This window comes from Sus scrofa, chromosome 2 (genome assembly GCF_054392235.1).
Source record: "Sus scrofa isolate SSC_HxYL_T2T_F1_AM1 chromosome 2, Sscrofa_HxYL_maternal_Yorkshire_Landrace_v2.0, whole genome shotgun sequence".
Classification (NCBI taxonomy): domain Eukaryota; kingdom Metazoa; phylum Chordata; class Mammalia; order Artiodactyla; family Suidae; genus Sus; species Sus scrofa.
The window spans coordinates 79,542,360-79,555,904 of NC_139384.1; the positions used below are offsets into that span (position 1 = coordinate 79,542,360).

Genomic DNA, 13,545 nt, shown 5'->3' on the forward strand with positions numbered 1-13,545 from the left:
GGAGTCAGACGAGTTCGAAGGCCCTCGCAGCTCGGATCCTCTGTTTACCCCTCTACGGAATGGACGCAGTAACCGTCCCTACTGTCCAGAGTGGTTGGTAGCATTCAGTAAAGCGCTAAACGCAGTGTAAACTTACAATCAAGGTTAGCCCAGCCAGGGCCCCGGGCCCCGAGCGCCGGGAGCAACCCCCGAGTTGCAGCCGGGTCGCTTCCGCCAGGCAGCCCTCTTTACTTCAGTTGGGAAATTCCGGTGCTTGAGCGGCCAGCGAGGCGGGTGGACAATCTGGCACGGCCCCCGGCACCCCCTCAGCGGAAATGCCGGAGCCCTCGTTCGGGAGGGGAAAGCGCAAGGTTTCCGGGAAGGGAGCACCGCCCCTCGGCCCCCCGTGGCGGGCCACTATAAAAGGACCCTCGGCGCCACAGTGCGCGCCACACGCCTCTGAGCCACTTAGTCCGCCCCGCCGCCTCCGCGATGGCTCCCGGCGCCACCCATCCTGGCCAGCTTGCGCTCCTGGCCCTGCTCCTGCCCCTGCTTGGGGCTCTGCTCCCAGGTGAGTCGGGCGTGGGGGCTGCCGTCTGTCGGGCGGGCTCTCCGGGATACGAGCTAAGCCCCTGGGAGCGGTGCGAGGACCTTGTCCCCAGGTAGGAGGCTTGGGGATAAGGCCACTCATACTTTGGGGAGCTGTCTATGGGAAACTGGGGCTAGAGCCACCGATTGAAAATCAACAGCCCTGGGTGCGAATCTAGACCCTCCATTATGGCACGATCTGTGGCTTCGGGACTCTGGACTGCCCCTCCCAGAGGAGCCTCAGTTTTTCAGCCATAAAATGGAGAAGTTAATAGCGGCCACCTGGAAGGGGTGTGCCCTGGCCCCAGGAGGTGGTCAGAGCTTGGAGAGATGTAGCCCCTCGCCAAGCTTACCTGGACTGGGGACTTCCCCCCCCCTCCCCGCCACAACACACCCTTGTACATTCTGTTCCTCACCCTCTGCCCCTGGGGGAAGTCCAGGACTCTCAGCTCAGGGGAATTCCAAGGCTGACTTGCCCGGGGAGCAGAGGCTGAGCAGTGGGATGCCCCGGCGGCTGCGCCTGGGGTCGGGGGAGTGGGGGTGGAGAAGGGGGGGAGGGTGGCAGGAGAATGAAAGATGGACATTGTGATTGCCAGCTCAACAAAGTGTTCTGATCCCTATTTCCGTCTGGGTTCTCCCGCATTCTCACCTGAGTAAGCGCCCTTTTTCAGGCCTCACCATTGCCGTCTGTGAAATGGGAATGATCCCAGAATTATCCACACATCTCCGCACCAATGGAGGAGACCCAAAGCTGAAGGAAGAGATCTAGGGGAGGGGCTCAGACAGACATTATTTTCCGCTTTGGAGGCACCCCAGTCTGAGGAAGCTTATCCCAACAACCCCCCTCCCTCTTACCTGCAGTCACTTGTTACCTGCACTGCGCTGGGTGTGACTTGCATTAGCAGGAGGCGGGGTGACTATAGTCACCCAACTTACAGATGGAGAAATTGAGGCCCAGAGAGGGGAAACCACTTGTCCAAGGGAATGAGGAGCCAGCCTGATTGGATGTCCTTTATCCCTGGAGGACTGACTCCCTCCACCTGACCTCTTGGAAGGGAAAAGAATGCTGAATTCATGCCCTTCTTTTGCCAAAATCCTCCATGGCTCTTCATTGCTCACAGAATGAAGACTATCCTTAACACCTCTTACCCTATTTGCATGATCTGCCTAACTTCCTTTCACCCCAGTTAATTCCCCATACTCTTTGCTCCAGTCACCCTGCCTCAGGACCTTTGCATTTGCTGTTATTTGGCCTGCAACTCATTTCCCTTTCCTCTGGATGGCCAGCCCACTGCTCATCATTCAGATCTCTGCTCACAAATTACCCTGTCACCAAGGCACTGTCTGTTCTATCTCCCTGTTTTATTTTCGCCAAAGCTCTTGTGAGCATCAGTTATTAATTATGTTGTTTGCTCCTGAGTTTCTCTGTCTCCCACACTGAAGGCAGACTTTTGTCTTGTTCAAAGGCTGGCTTGGTCCCCAGCACGGAGCATGGGCTGGGGGCAGTAATGTTGATGAGCCCCATTTGTAATGTGGGTCTCTCTCTTATCCTTTGGTTGCAGGGCTTGGAGGTGCTGAAATCTCAATGTGGCCCCTAAACACCATCATACCCAAAGGAGGCTCCATGAAGGTGAACTGCAGTGTTGCCTGTGATGGAAACATCACCAGCTTTGGCCTAGAGACTCACTGGCACAAGACTGAAGTGGACCACAGAGACAAGTGGAAGATTTTTGAACTGAGTAATGTGGAAAACGATGGCACTCTACTCTGCCATGCAGTATGTCAGGGAAACCAGACACAAGTTCAAGGGAACCTCACCGTATACTGTGAGTGCCTGGGACCTGGGGGCTGGATGAGGCAGGCTGGTTGGGGGAGGTGGACAAGGGAGTCCCCAGCAGGCTGGGACAGCCTTTTTTGCTTGGTGGTGGGGCCAGAGTCTCATGGAAAAGGCAGATGGGCCCATTTTCGGAAAGCCTCATTATCATCTGGAACCTTTCCTCGAACTTCCTTGGGTGTGCCCTTACAGTAAGGACGGGCATGCAGAACATTTGAGAATGCTGGCTCTGTAGGCCTCTTGAAACATGTGACAAAGTCCTAGATCTGACTCTAGAAAAAGATGCAAGTTGGAGTTCCTGTTGTGGCTCATCGGGTTAAGAACCTGACATAGTCTCCATGAGGATTCAGGTTCGATCCCTGGCCTCGCTCAGTGGGTTAAGGATCCAGCATTGATGCAAGCTTCAGTGAGGTTTGCAAATGTGGCTTGGATTGGTGTTGCTGTGGCTGTGACATATGCTGCCAGCCACAGCTCTGATTCCACCCCCAGCCCAGGGACTTCCCTATGCCTCAAGTGCACCCCTAAAAAGGAAAAAAAAAAAAAAGATGCAAATTAAAACTAGCCCTGAGATGGCATTTTCTTTCTTTTTTCTTTTGTCTTTTTAGGGCCACACCTGTGGCATATAGAAGTTCTCAGGCTAAGGGTCGAATTAGAGCTGTAGCTGCTAGTCTACACCACAGTCAGCATCTCAGGATTCGAGCTGCGTCTGCCACCTACACCACTGGTCATGGCAATGCTGGGTCCTCAACCCCCTGAGTGAGGCCAGTGATTGAACCTTCATCCTCTTGGAGACGAGGCAGATTCGGTACTGCTGAGCCACAATGGGAACTCCAAGATGGCATTTTTCACGTAGTGGCAACCATCCAAGAAATTGATAACAGCCATTTTGGCAAGAGTCTGAGGAAGCAGGCAGTCCTGGGATTTTACTGACAGTGCAGGGGTGCAAAGAAGCACAACCCACCAGTGGGGAAGCAGGCATCAGTCCTCAAAGTGTCACAGGCGTGTGTCCTTTGACACAGAAATCTCACTCCTGAAAGGTGAACTTTTAGGCATCCCTGCCCATGAGAGACATGAGGGGCTGTGAAGTTATTCACCATAGCTTTATCTGGAAGGGTAAAAGCTTGTAAACCACTCAAATATGGGGGCTGGGTAGATAAGTGGTGGTACAGTCCTCCTGTGGAATAGTATGCAACTATGTAAAAGAATAAGACAAAAGCTCCTTGTGTCCCGAAAGAGAATGAGTTCCATGGTGTGCAGGCAAGTTCAAAAGAAGGAAGGTATGCTCGGAATGAGTGGCATGCCAACCATAGGGTTAGGGAGCCATGGGGACAAGGTGAGGGAGGCTGTGTTTCTGCATTAAAGAGCCCTGAAAGGAAAGGCAAGACATGACAATGTGAGCTGACTGTGAGGAAGGAACCTGGGGGGTTCTGGGAGAGGGCAGGAGGTTAGTTTTCTCTGTGTGCCTTTTTTTCACTTTGGACTCTTTTTTTTTTTTTTTTTTTTTTTGCTGCTCCCTGGTCTTGTGGAAGTTCCCAGGCCAGGGATTGAAACCATGCCACAGCAGTGACCGGAGATGCTGCAGTGACGATGTTGGATCCTCAACTCACTGTGCCACAAGAGAGCACCATCACTTTGGACATTTTGAGGTGTGAGAATTAGTTAGCATAACCATAGGCAATAAAGAGATAAATGAAATTCACATTAAAGCAAAACAAAATAAAAAAGGAAGAACGAAGGAGAACTGGCGGAGTTCCTTGGTGACTCAGTGGGTTAAGGATCTGGTGTTGTTACTGCTGTGGTGAGGGTTCGATCCCTGGCTCAGGACCTTTTGCATCCCATAGGCATGGCAGAAAGAAAGAAAAAGGAAGGAAGGGAGAGAACTGGCAGACTGGTCTTGAGACAGTCTTAGATTCCAGTCCCAGCATGGCCCTCACGAATGGGTAACCCTGGTGTGTGTGTTGGGGTGGGGCAGAGGAACGCATGGCCTCCTGACTGATTTTTCACGAGACCACCTCAGAAAGGTCTAATGATGCAGTAGAGTCTGAAGGACATTCTGCCTTCATGGTGTCTGAGCAAAAGAAGCCTTTGGGCAAATATCAGCTTTGCTTCTGTCTTGGAGGATGTTTGAGCGGCTCTTAACTGGGTGAGAGAAGTTCCCAAACATTCCCAGTGGCCTCTGAAAAGCCCCAGGAAACTTCCTCACAGGACCTTTCCCCATCTCAGCCTGAGAGTTGAAAGCCCAACCCTCCAGGTTTGAGTCCTGGCTCTGCCACGTGTTTCTCTCTCTGTGACTTTGGGTGCCAGGCTTTCCACCTCTGGGAAATGGAGCAGAGGGCCGCACACAGTCACAAGGGGTCACCTAGGAGACACTCTAGCTTGGTCCTGCCTCACCCCCACTGTAAAGATAAGGGAGAATCTCTGGGTGGCTGAGCTTTGTCTAGGAAGAGTCCTAACTCCTGCAGGAGGTGATCCCTCAGTAGGCCTTGAAGGATGTGTAGGAGTTGGTAAAGACAGGCATTCTAGACAGAAGGAACAGCCTGAGCAAAGGTTCAGAGTGGAGAAACGTGCCGATCTGGAGGTGGGAAGGCAAGAGGCCCTGAATATCAACAGATTGGTGTGGTGGGAGCCATATTTGTCAGGACCTGAACCTCAGGCTGAGGAGCTTAAGACCTTCTCTTTAGGGTCATAGGGAGCCATGGAGGGTGTGTGAGCAGACCAGGTATCAAGAGAGAAGATCCAGAAGGCTGGCCTGGAGTTCCCACTGTGGTGTAAGAGGATTGGTGGTGTCTCTGCAGTGCCAGGACACAGGTTCCATCCCTAGCCCAGCACAGTGGGTTAAAGATCTGGCATTGCCACAGCTGTGACATAGGTTACAACTGTGGCTCAGATCTGATCCCTGGGCCAGGAACTCCATATAGCCGATGCTTTGGGGTGGCCAAAAAAGAAAAGGAAAAAAAAAAGGCTGGCCTTACAGGAACCCAGAGAGCAGCTGGCCATGGATCCACTCCAGGTCACACATGTTGTGGGCTGTGGCTGCTTCCAAGAAGGGGAGGGGTGGCAGACAAATATTTGAACAATGGAATGACCAGGACTTAGCAAGGGACTAAAGATGAGGAGTCAAGGCGAGGTACAGGCAATTCCTCCTCCCCCAGTCTGGCCTTCAGGGGGAGGAGCTGGGCTCAGAAATGTGAGTTCCATTTGGGGGCTGTGGTTTGAGGGGGCCTCTGGCTCTGCAAGTTGGGGTTTGTAGCAGGTGGTCAGAGGTAAGAGTTTGATGTTGAAGGGTTTTCTCAGCCTTTTTTTTTAACAGCTTGTAGTGTCAGTGCAATGAATTTAGGGGTATTTATAGAGTTGTGCAACCACAACCTCATTAAGAACCAATCTATCACCTTAAAAAGTAACCTCATGCCCATTTACAGTCATTCTTTTAACTTTTTAACTGGATTAATAATACCCCTACCTTCATTCGCTGCAATTTACAGCTTAGAAAACTGAGGCTTTGTTTCTGTAGCCCTGAGGACTGGAGCTGTTCCAGTGGCAATGTCACTCCCCCACAGGCCATAGCAAAGAAGCAGGGAGAAGTTCTCGCTGTGGCACAGTAGGTTAAGAACCTGACTGCAGCAGCTCCAGTCGCTGCAGAGGTGCAAGTTTGATCCCTGGCTCCACCTAGTGGGTCAAAGGATCTGGCATTGTGGCAGCTGCGGCGTAGGTCACAGCTGCAGCTTGGATTCAATGCCTGGCCCAGGAACTTCCATATGCTGTGGGTGTGGCCATAAAATAAAATTAAAAAAAAAAAAAAGAAAGAAGAAGAAAAGCTGTGAATCAACTGCAGGCTCCCGATACTTTAACAGCACTGCCAAGTGACATTTCAGGGACTCTTGAGAAGGAAACAGAAGTGGAAGGCCTCAAGACCCCTCCCTGGAGAATCTGAGGTGGGATACAGGGCTAAGCTGTAACTTACCGAGGCTCTGCTGGCAGTTTCCACTGGCAGTCCAGGCTTGGAATTCTGTTACCTCATGCAGAATGGAGACCTGGGTCTATAGGAACCAAGCCCACGTGTTGTGTTTTCTGGGAATATTCAGGGTTTCGTTTTGAGCGTTTGTAGTTTGTTGTTAGCTTTTTGACATTTCAGGGGATCACACAGCTCATTCAGGAACTTCTTCCCCTTAAAAATAAGCTCCTGGGAGTTCCTGTTGTGGCGCAGTGGTTAATGAATCCGACTAGGAACTATGAGGTTGCGGGTTCGGTCCCTGCCCTTGCTCAGTGGGTTAAGGATCCGGCGTTGCCGTGAGCTGTGGTGTAGGTTGCAGACTCGATTCGGATCCCATGTTGCTGTGGCTCTGGCGTAGGCCGGTGGCTACAGCTCCGATTCGACCCCTAGCCTGGGAACCTCCATATGCCGCGGGAGCGGCCCAAGAAATAGCAACAACAACAACAACAACAACAAAGACAAAAAGACCAAAAAAAAAAAAAAAAAAAAGCTCCTGGACTTCCCTTTGTGGCTCAGTGGTAGTGAACCCAACCAGTATCCTTGAAGATTCAGGTTCAATCCCTGGCCTTGCTCATTGGGTTGAGGACCCGGTGTTGCCGTAAGCTGTGGTGTAGGTCGCAGAGGCAGCTGGGATCCAGCATTGCTGTGGCTGTGGTGTAGCCTGGTTGCTGCAGCTCTGATTCGACCCCTAGCCTGGGAACTTACATATGCCCGAAGGTGTGGCCCTAAAAAGACAAAGAAAGGAAGGAAGGAAGGAAGGAAGGAAGGAAGGAAGGGAGAGAGAAAGAAAGAAAGAAAGAAAGAAAGAAAGAAAGAAAGAAAGAAAGAAAGAAAGAAAGAAAGAAAGAAAGAGAGAAAGAAAGAAAGAAAGAGAGAAAGAAAGAGAGAAAGAAAAAGAGAGAATAGGCTCCTGAAAGGCCTTGTAGTCAGGGAGTTTCCTGATGGATTAAGTATCCAGTGTTGTCACTGCTGTGGCTCTGATCACTGATATGGTGTGTGTTCCATCCATGGCCTGGGAACTTCTGCATGCCATAGTTCCCAAAAATAAAGGGGGGGGGGCCTTAAGTCAATGTGAGTGGCTCAACCTTGTTCTTTCTACAAACATAGAGTGCCTATTGTGGGCCAAAGACACAACCGGCAACAAAACAAAGATCCTTGCCCTCCTGGGCTAACTTACCATGGCAGAAATAGAGAAGAAGTAAGTAAACTGAGTAGATGATCTTGTATGTCAGAGGTGAGGGATGCTATGGAAAAAAATAAGGCCAAAAAAAGAATAGAGACTGGGAGTCTTTTTACAACAATATCTAGAGACTGGAAAGCTTAAATGTACTGTGTTTGTGGCTCAGCAGGTTAAGAACCCAACAAAGGGTCCATGAGGATGCTGGTTTGATCCATGGCCTTGCTCAGTGGCCTCGCTCAAAAATCTGGTGTTACCGTGAGCTGTGGTATAGGTTACAGATGCAGCTTCGATCTGGGGTGGCTGTGGCTGTGGCGTAGGCTGGCAGCTGCAGCTCTAATTTGACCCCTAGTCCAGGAACTTCCATATGCTGCTTGTACAGCCCCCCCAAAAAAGAAAAAAAAAGTTTAAAAAGTAATGTACTGTATTTATTTGCTGGGACTCCTGGTAATAGACATGGAAGTTCTTTCCCGATTTTCACTCTTAGATTCTGCCGTGAATAAAGACTTGTTTGTCCCCCTTCACAGCCACTTGGGGATTTCTCACCAGTTTATCCTGAAGCCCTTAACATTCCTGTCTGGCTTAGGTGGTTTGGGGTGTGTTTGGGGGAGAGAGAGGTAAGACTTCCTAAGCAGGTGTAGCCAGGGCCCCCCCCCCACCCCTGTGGGCAGGCAGCCAGGCTGTCCGGTTCATACCACACTCCCTCCACCACCCCCTCCAGGGTTCCCGGAGTATGTGAAACTGGCTAACTTGTCGTGGCAGCGCGAGGGCCAGCACTTCAACCTGAGCTGCCAAGTGTCAGGCGGCGCACCCCGGACCAACCTCTCTGCGGTGCTGTTCCGGGGGGAGGAGGAGCTGTTCAGGCAGTCAGTGGGGATGGAGGAGCCTGCCAATGTCACGTTCCGGATGCTGGCCAGCAGAAAGGACCACGGTGCCAATTTCTCTTGTCGCACTGAGCTGAACCTGCAGCCCCAGGGGCTGGAACTGTTTTGGAACAGCTCGGCCCCCTTGAAGCTCCAAACTTATGGTGAGACAATGGGGAGCCAGCAGAGAGGATGGGATGGGGGTGGTTCCTGCTTGGGGTGCAGGGTTCCTAGGAAGGAGAGGAACTGGCCATGAAGGTGCTGAGAAGGTGGCCACCCAGCCTGCAAAGGCTTCTGGGAAGAGCATGTTCTTGGCCTCTGGGGTGGCGTGTTCTGAGATAGGGTGCCTGGACTGCAGGATCTTCTGAGAAGGCTGTGACCCGGGGCAAGAGGTGCATGTGTCCTGGGACAAGGGTGACCCTGGCCACAGTTGCCAGAGAAGATGGTATTCCAGGGGAGGGAGTGAAACTCCTCCAGGAAGGGGCTATAAGATGTCTGGTCCCTCTCAAGTTCCATCCACCCTCTCTCTCTCTCTCTCCAGTCCTGCCAGCCACCCACCCACACCTTGCTACCCCTGAGCTTGTGGAAGTGGGCACACCCGTTTCTGTGAACTGTTCCTTGGATGGACTGTTCCCAGCCTCAGAGGCTACGGTCCACCTGGCGAGGGGGGACCACAGGCCGCCACTAACAATCACGCATAATGGCGACTCCCTCCTGGCCAAGACCTGGATCAATGGAACCGAGAAGGAGCAGGGCACCCAGTACCTGGTATGTGAGATAATGCTGGCAGACGAGAAGGTGGTGACAAAGAAGAATGTGACCTTCTACAGTAAGTAGAAACCCTGGTAGGGCTTCTGAGGGGGCGGGGCTCACACCAGGGGCGGGGCTCACAACTGTGTCTTGCCCCTCCTCCAGGCTTCCCACCTCCCAACCTGACCCTGAGCGAGCCTGAGGTCTCAGAAGGGACTACAGTGAGCATAGAGTGCCAGGCCCACGGTGAAGCTGTGGTGACACTGAACGAGGTTCCAGCAGAGACCCCCAGCCAGAGGGCCCAATTGAAGCTGAATGTCAGCGCTGAGGACCATGGGCGAAGCTTCTCCTGCTCTGCTGCCCTGACGGTGGCTGGGCATGTGCTATACAAGAACCAGACCCAGGTGCTCAGTGTCCTGTGTAAGTGGGGTCTCTGGACAATGACCCCTAACCTCCAAGGCCCACCTCTCCCTCACCCTCTCCCCAGATTCCTACCCAAGCCCTCCGGTCCTAGATGGTGAGTGGTGTCCTATTACCTGGCCCCCATCCCTCATCTTGCTGTTTCTTCAGATGGACCCCGGCTAGACGAGAGGGATTGCCCAGGAAACTGGACGTGGCCAGAAGGCTCCCACCAGACCCTGACGTGCCAGGCCAGGGGGAACCCAACCCCCAAGCTGATCTGTCGCCGGGAAGGGGACGGGGCTTTGCTGCCCACCGGAGACCTGGGGCCTGTCAAGCGGGAGATTACAGGCACCTACCAATGTCAGGCCACCAGCTCTCGCGGTGTGGCCACCCGAGTCGTGGTCGTGAACGTGATCCGTGAGTGCCAGGGTTCAGGACTGGGCAGGGCTGGGCCAGTGAGGCCAGCATAACCCTCACTGCCCTCCTGTCTTCCCCACAGACAACCAGAATAACATGGTCATCATCATTCCGGTGGCAGCCGTGGCTATCTTGGGCAGTGTTGGCGTCGCCGCTTACATCTATAACTACCAGCGGAAGATCCAGAAGTATGAGCTACAGAAGGCCCAGGAAAATGCAGCCATGAAACTTAGCACACCAGCCTCGCCGCCTTGAACCTGATCCAGGGCAGGACCTCCTCAGCACCCCCTCCCACACTGGGACGAGCGGGGCTGCATCAAACAATGGTGGTCATACACCATGGAAGCTGTACCCACCTTCCCAGGATGCCAGAGGACAGGATAGAGGCCTCAGTCAGGATACAGACAGCATCTGGTGTCATGACACCTGCGTACTTATGACCCCACCCCCAGGCCTCACACCTGACCTGTAGCCACAGCACTGAGCCAGGAGGAGGGGGTGAGATTCAACATGATTGTGAGGGGTGTCGAAGTCTGACCTGACCAGAAGGTGTGTGATGGAATCCTTGACCTCCAACATGGAAACACACAACTGGGAAACATTGAAACTCACCCACCGCTGCATGTGCTGAGGTCCTGCAGTCCTAAGAGACAAGTGGCCCTGCACAGACACGTGCAGTATTGAAACACAAGTCTCAACACTTTCTCCGACAGATGCCCGGTTCCGGCACTGCTGTCTGCTGACTATCCCCAGCTCCTGATGATGACATATTTATTCATTTGTTCTTCTACCAGCTATTTATTGAGTTCCTTTTACATGGGCTGGAGTGGTAAACAAGGATTTGCTTCTCAGTCTAATCTCATTCAGGGTTGCCAGGTACAGTTGTAGTGGCTGTGCACTGCACAAGAGTGCCTGAAGGAAGTTCTTGTGTGGTGCAGTGGGTGAAGGATTTGGCATTGCCACAGTTGTGTCACAGGTTGCAGCTGTGGCTTAGGTTCGATCCCTGGCCTAGGAATTTCCATATGCTGTGAGTATGGCAAAAAAAAAAAAAAAAAAAGAGTGCCTGGCAAAAAAGATCAAGTAGCGCTAGAATTTCCTACCCTATTGTCCAAGCTGCTTTCTCCCAGAAAGGGGCTAGCAATGGTGACATGATTTAGCTGGTGCCATGCCCGGAGATGATCCACTGAGCCCTTATGCCCCAGCACTGGCACTGACCTCTGTTAGCCACCTCTCCATCCATATTCATCTCTGCCAGTGCTCACAATAACACCTGGTGACATGCCTAAATATGGGTGCTCACTCCTTGATAGCTAAACCATGGAGTCCCAGTAAACTATGCCCAACCCCCGCGTGCCCCTTTCTTGTCCTACTTGTTTCTGTCTCAGTAGGACATTGCAAAAACAGAACACTCTAAGGCTCCAGATTCCTGCGTGGATGAGGGTCCTGCAAGCAGTGGGGAGGAGAGGCCTAGGAGAACCCCGCTGGGCTCTGGAATCCTCTCCCTTGTACTAATAAAGCTATTTCATCCTCCCAGCCTTGTGTGAATTGATGGGAAGTGTTTCCTCCAGCTGGAGTCCTTTCTAGCCTGTCCTCCCACTTCCTGTCCCAAGAATAGGCTGCTGGTTCAAGGCCCAACCCTCAAGCTATAATCCAAATCTGGGGTATATTAGGGCCTTTTGGGACTGAAAATTAAAGACCTCTCTCCAGAAAAAAAAAAAAAATACAACGTTTGGTTTTGGATGGGGTCTAGGATCCCTTTTTTTTTTTTTTTTTTTTTTTTTGGTCTTTTTGCTATTTCTTGGGCCGCTCTCGCGGCATATGGAGGTTCCCAGGCTAGGGGTCATATCGGAGCTGTAGCCACCGGCCTACGCCAGAGCCACAGCAACTGCGGGATCCCAGCCGCGTCTGCAACCTACACCACGGCTCACGGCAACGCCGGATCGTTAACCCACTGAGCAAGGGCAGGGATCGAACCTGCAACCTCATGGTTCCTAGTCGGATTCGTTAACCACTGCACCACGACGGGAACTCCTAGGATCCTATTCTTAAGCCATGGGAGCAGGCGATTTTACTGCCAAGGCCCCTGGGCCCCTCGGAAACTCCGTCTTTCTCCCACGTGCCCGGGTGGGGCTGAAGAGGCGGTGCTTCGGGCCTCCTTATCTCCAGAGCCAGCCTTGGCTCCCTGGCGCGGGGCCCCTCAGTCCGGGCTTTTTGCCATGGGGTCTCTGTTCCTCCTCTTGGTTCTGCTTTTGCTGTCGCCCTCTTCCCCGCGAGGCGGGAGCGCGCGGAGGCGCCGGAGTGCGCGGTCGCACGGCCCCGGAGGCAGTTCTCCCGCGCCCTCGGAGACCTCAGCACTTTTCTGGGTGCTCATCAGTCCCGAGTTCAAGGCCGTGCCGCCGGGGGGCTCAGTGTGGCTCAACTGCAGCAGCAGCTGCCCGCAACCAGAGGGTTCCAGCCTCCACACCGAGCTGCGGCGGGGGGAGACGCTCAGTGGACCACGTTGGGTATCCTACCAGCTGCTGGATGTGAGGGCCTGGAGCTCCGATGTGCACTGCTTCGTCACCTGCGCCGGAGAAACTCGGGGGGCGACCGCCAGGATTACCGCCTACAGTGAGGGACAGGGGCTTAGGCCGGGCTGGGGTGCGGGGAGGGGGATGGAGCGGGGGTAGTTGACAGTCGCGCTAGGGGGAGCCCTCAGACCTTGCCTAGCGGCCCCCTCTTGCTTTAGAACAGCCACGCAGCGTGATCCTGGAGCCTCCGGTCTTAGCAGGCGGCGAGTACACTCTGCGCTGCCATGTGACGCACGTGTTCCCGGTGGGCTTCCTTGTGGTGACTCTGAGGCGCGGGGGCCAGGTCATCTACTCCGAGAGCCTGAAGCGCTTCACCAGCCTACATCTGGCCAACGTGACGCTGACATACGCGTTAAGCGTCAGGCCCGGTGACTTTGGGCAGCCTGTTACCTGCCACGCCCGCCTCAATCTCGACGGCCTGGTGGTCCTCAGTAGTTCGGCACCCATGACGCTGCCAGTTTTCGGTGAGGCACCCTTATAATCCTGGGAGGAGTAGAGAAGGGTTATGACCCCAAGAGGTGCGGGCCAAGCGAAAGCATGTCCATGTGGGTCCTCACATCTGCAAGTGCTCTGTTCCTAATTCTCCCCTTCCACCCCCAGCTTGGAGCCCTGCGTCCAAAGCCTTGGCCTTCACCTCCATCGCAGCCCTTGTGGGAATCCTTCTTGTCATGGGCATCCTTTGCATGCATAAGTACCTACTGATACAGTCTCAGAGGTAGAGGCAGTGGTCCATGCTGGCTGAGCTGGAGGAAAAAGGAATCTGGAACAATTTGTGGAACCTTGCCTGGATCAATAAAGTCTTCCTCAGCCAGCTTCTACCCTTGGGCATAAAGGTCCCCCATTAGCGCACCTCCTCTAACCAAGTGGTCTTGTTTTTTGGCCTTGCCTCTATCATTTTCTCCAAGTTCCTTTTTTCCTTGAGGGCATCTTAGGTTTCCTAACTCTGATCTCCCAAACCGGAGCTGCAATCCCTC

General features: G+C 53.3%; 2 protein-coding genes across 2 annotated transcripts; both read left to right on the plus strand.

Annotated features, from left to right (window-relative positions):
- Positions 1 to 442: 442 nt before the first annotated feature.
- On the plus strand, positions 443 to 11,049 carry ICAM1 (intercellular adhesion molecule 1). The gene is given in 7 exon segments (NM_213816.1): positions 443 to 550; positions 2,130 to 2,393; positions 8,291 to 8,596; positions 8,974 to 9,261; positions 9,348 to 9,602; positions 9,753 to 10,001; positions 10,084 to 11,049. Coding segments are annotated over 7 exon segments (1,614 nt in total). The 5' UTR covers positions 443 to 471; the 3' UTR covers positions 10,257 to 11,049.
- A 1,151-nt stretch (positions 11,050 to 12,200) lies between these two features.
- On the plus strand, positions 12,201 to 13,382 carry ICAM4 (intercellular adhesion molecule 4). Its single transcript, XM_003123246.6, has 3 exons — positions 12,201 to 12,611; positions 12,730 to 13,035; positions 13,172 to 13,382. Exons 1-3 carry the CDS (start codon positions 12,218 to 12,220, stop codon positions 13,288 to 13,290), a joined length of 819 nt encoding a protein of 272 aa, XP_003123294.3. The 5' UTR covers positions 12,201 to 12,217; the 3' UTR covers positions 13,291 to 13,382.
- Positions 13,383 to 13,545: the final 163 nt, after the last annotated feature.

Excerpts from the sequence above, each read along its gene's own strand:
- ICAM4 (XM_003123246.6), top strand. The coding sequence starts at position 12,218 with ATGGGGTCTCTGTTCCTCCTCTTGGTTCTGCTTTTGCTGTCGCCCTCT. Across the intron at positions 12,612-12,729 it reads CGCCAGGATTACCGCCTACA|AACAGCCACGCAGCGTGATC; the intron begins GTGAGGGACAGG and ends CTCTTGCTTTAG. Across the intron at positions 13,036-13,171 it reads CATGACGCTGCCAGTTTTCG|CTTGGAGCCCTGCGTCCAAA; the intron begins GTGAGGCACCCT and ends TTCCACCCCCAG.